Raw genomic sequence first — 2,500 nt, 5'->3', positions numbered from 1 at the left:
TAAGTTTACAGGGTGTTTCTTTTACATAATGTTTTATATTAGTCTTTGGACTGAAAATGCGGACCATATATTTTTGACAAAACCACATGCACGATTCACATACCTGTGCCGGTAGTCTGGTAGCATAATATTTAATGAGGTATAAAACGTTTGCTTAAAGGAATGAAAGTGAATTCGTTCATAAATATTTCACAACGAGACTTACCTGAGTTGCTTGCACCGGCAGACCCCGCTTCCTCGTCCCCAGGAGAAGGGCTTTCCGATTCGTTGGTGGAGGAAGCCCCAAAGTCGAAGTTCTTAAAGTCTTCATAGTCATTTTTTCCTTCTTGAGAGAGTCCCTCAGGAGAGGACGTCCCGCTGAAGGAATCGTCAGTGCTGAGTTGTCCCCGATGAAGTGGATTTCGGGCCTCCTCCTGCAGTCTCTGAAACTCTTCGTGCAGACTGAGTTCAGCTGACCTGAGGTGCGAAAGTTTCCGGAGAGCCGCCGAGTGGAATTTCGGCAGGGGAGGCACACGGTAGCTGTCGCTCTCCTCGCCGATGATGTTGGGAAACTTCGACGGGCTCTTCGGTCCTTTCGACTTCGAGAACGACCCGCGTCTGGAGCGTCTCTTCACAGAGGCAGGCCTTCCGTGGATGGATATCACGGAAGGACATCTCACCGTCGTGGTCCTCACGTGCGGGCTCGAGTCTCGGCTGCTGAGCTCCACCACCAACTCGCTAAAGGGCACCTTCCCCGCGACGGTGTCCGCCCGCGTGGACGTCACGATGCCGTCGCCCTTCCACCTCCTCCCGGCCATTCGCGCGACGGCCGAAGAGTCCTCCTGCTGCTGCCTCGCCGATTCTCGCTCCCCTGCATATTTCTCCCTCCTCAGACTGCTGAAGTTCCGAGACCAGTCGAAGGTCCCCGGCTCGCGCGTCTCCCGCACCACGTCCCAGCTGGTTCCCCGCCGCAGGGATCGAGGCTCCGTCTTGCTGTACAAGAAAGGTTCCGAACTGCTGAAGGAGAGGCGAGAGAGCGGGAGGTTCTGTGACGCCTCCTCGGCGACGCGGAGGAACCCGACATCGCTTCCTTGTCGAAACTTGGAGATGATGGAAGGCAGGCTTCGGGGGGTGTCGCCCCCCGTGCCCGTTGTGGTGTTGCGGTACGCCACGTCTGGGATCATCACACGCCGGCCAAAGCAAAGGCTTCATCCGGTCTCACCGGACTTGCACCTCCTTTCCATCATTCTCACCTGTCACTGAACAACTGAACTGGAAGTTTACCACAAAGATTTCCCTCCACACTATTTTTATTTCTGTAATGATTGAATCAACACCGAGATGATGCGACGTTTCGATTCATATATCTTTCACTGTTTAAGGTTCTGGTAAACGAAGAGAATTCCCCTCTTGCAAACAAACATCACGTCCTCCTCTAAACAAAGGTGTCTAGGAGTACAGATTTTGCCACGAAGCGACAAATTCCAGTTGATGGAGATGAATCACAGCACATATCATCGTCCTCATTTCCATCTGCAATATGAATTAAACACATTATAAGTTTTCAGGGAATTACGGTCATATTCCCTTAATTCTATCAATATAATTACCATTGTCAATGTTCATAATTCTTACAATCATTTGTTTTGAGAAATGATCAAAGAACTTTGTTTCAACATTTAGACAAACTCTCGTTATCATTCTAAACAAAAGTATATTTACACATGGACCACTGCTCCATAAATATAAGTAATATTTGCAGCTTGCCTATAAAGCAAGTTGTGCTGGAGAGATTAAACAAACAAACAAAATCAAACTTTTTCGAAGCTTAAATAGAAACATGGATTTGTCAACTAGACCAGTAACATGGCGCTGCAAATTGTTTTTTCTGTCTTTCAAGTTCTGCACTCTTGACCAATAGCCACAGAGGATGAAAACAAACTGGTTCATGAAGTGGATCCTTCGATCAGCTGAGTGATCGTGCCTATTCTGGAACCGTTACGTAGAAAGGAAGAGACAAAGGACAACCCCCAGTCCTATTTCAGGAACTAGTTTGATCTATCAAGTGATCGTGTCAGTTTCACAACTCGTTACCAATAAAGAACACAAAGGATGGAAACTCATCTACGAATTCTGGTTCATTTGATCAACCAGCTGAGATCATATCAATTTTAGAACTTTCTGAAAAATCAGAGGAAAAACGAATCTTGGTTCTAAAATTGGTTCGTTTGACCTCTCATATATGTGATCGTTTCCTTTCTAGAATCGTTACTAACAGAGACAGGATAAAATCGAATTCTTGTTTACAAACTGGTTTGTCAGATCCATCAGCTGACGATGCTATCAAATCCGAAGTCGCTGCCAACAACTCACAAACACAAAGGGTGCAAATGAATCGTGGTTCATGAACTGCTTCGATCGTCCCATCAGCTGAGTGACCTTGTCAATTCTAGAACGGTTACCAAAAATACTAAAGAGAATGATAAAGAATCCTCTACATGAACCGCTTCTTTCATCTATC

General features: G+C 46.5%; 1 protein-coding gene across 1 annotated transcript; it reads right to left on the bottom strand.

The window, feature by feature from the left end:
• Window positions 1-33: 33 nt before the first annotated feature.
• LOC138860786 (uncharacterized) lies at window positions 34-1,494 on the bottom strand. The gene is made up of 2 exons (XM_070119122.1): window positions 206-1,494; window positions 34-116 (listed from the first exon to the last, which is right to left on the bottom strand). The coding sequence occupies exons 1-2, from the start codon at window positions 1,161-1,163 to the stop codon at window positions 34-36; spliced, it is 1,041 nt and encodes a 346-aa protein (XP_069975223.1). The 5' UTR covers window positions 1,164-1,494.
• Window positions 1,495-2,500: the final 1,006 nt, after the last annotated feature.

Source organism: Penaeus vannamei, chromosome 43 (genome assembly GCF_042767895.1).
Source record: "Penaeus vannamei isolate JL-2024 chromosome 43, ASM4276789v1, whole genome shotgun sequence".
Lineage (NCBI taxonomy): Eukaryota > Metazoa > Arthropoda > Malacostraca > Decapoda > Penaeidae > Penaeus > Penaeus vannamei.
Note: the sequence above shows the minus strand (reverse complement) of the source record. Positions and strands in the feature narration are given on the sequence as shown.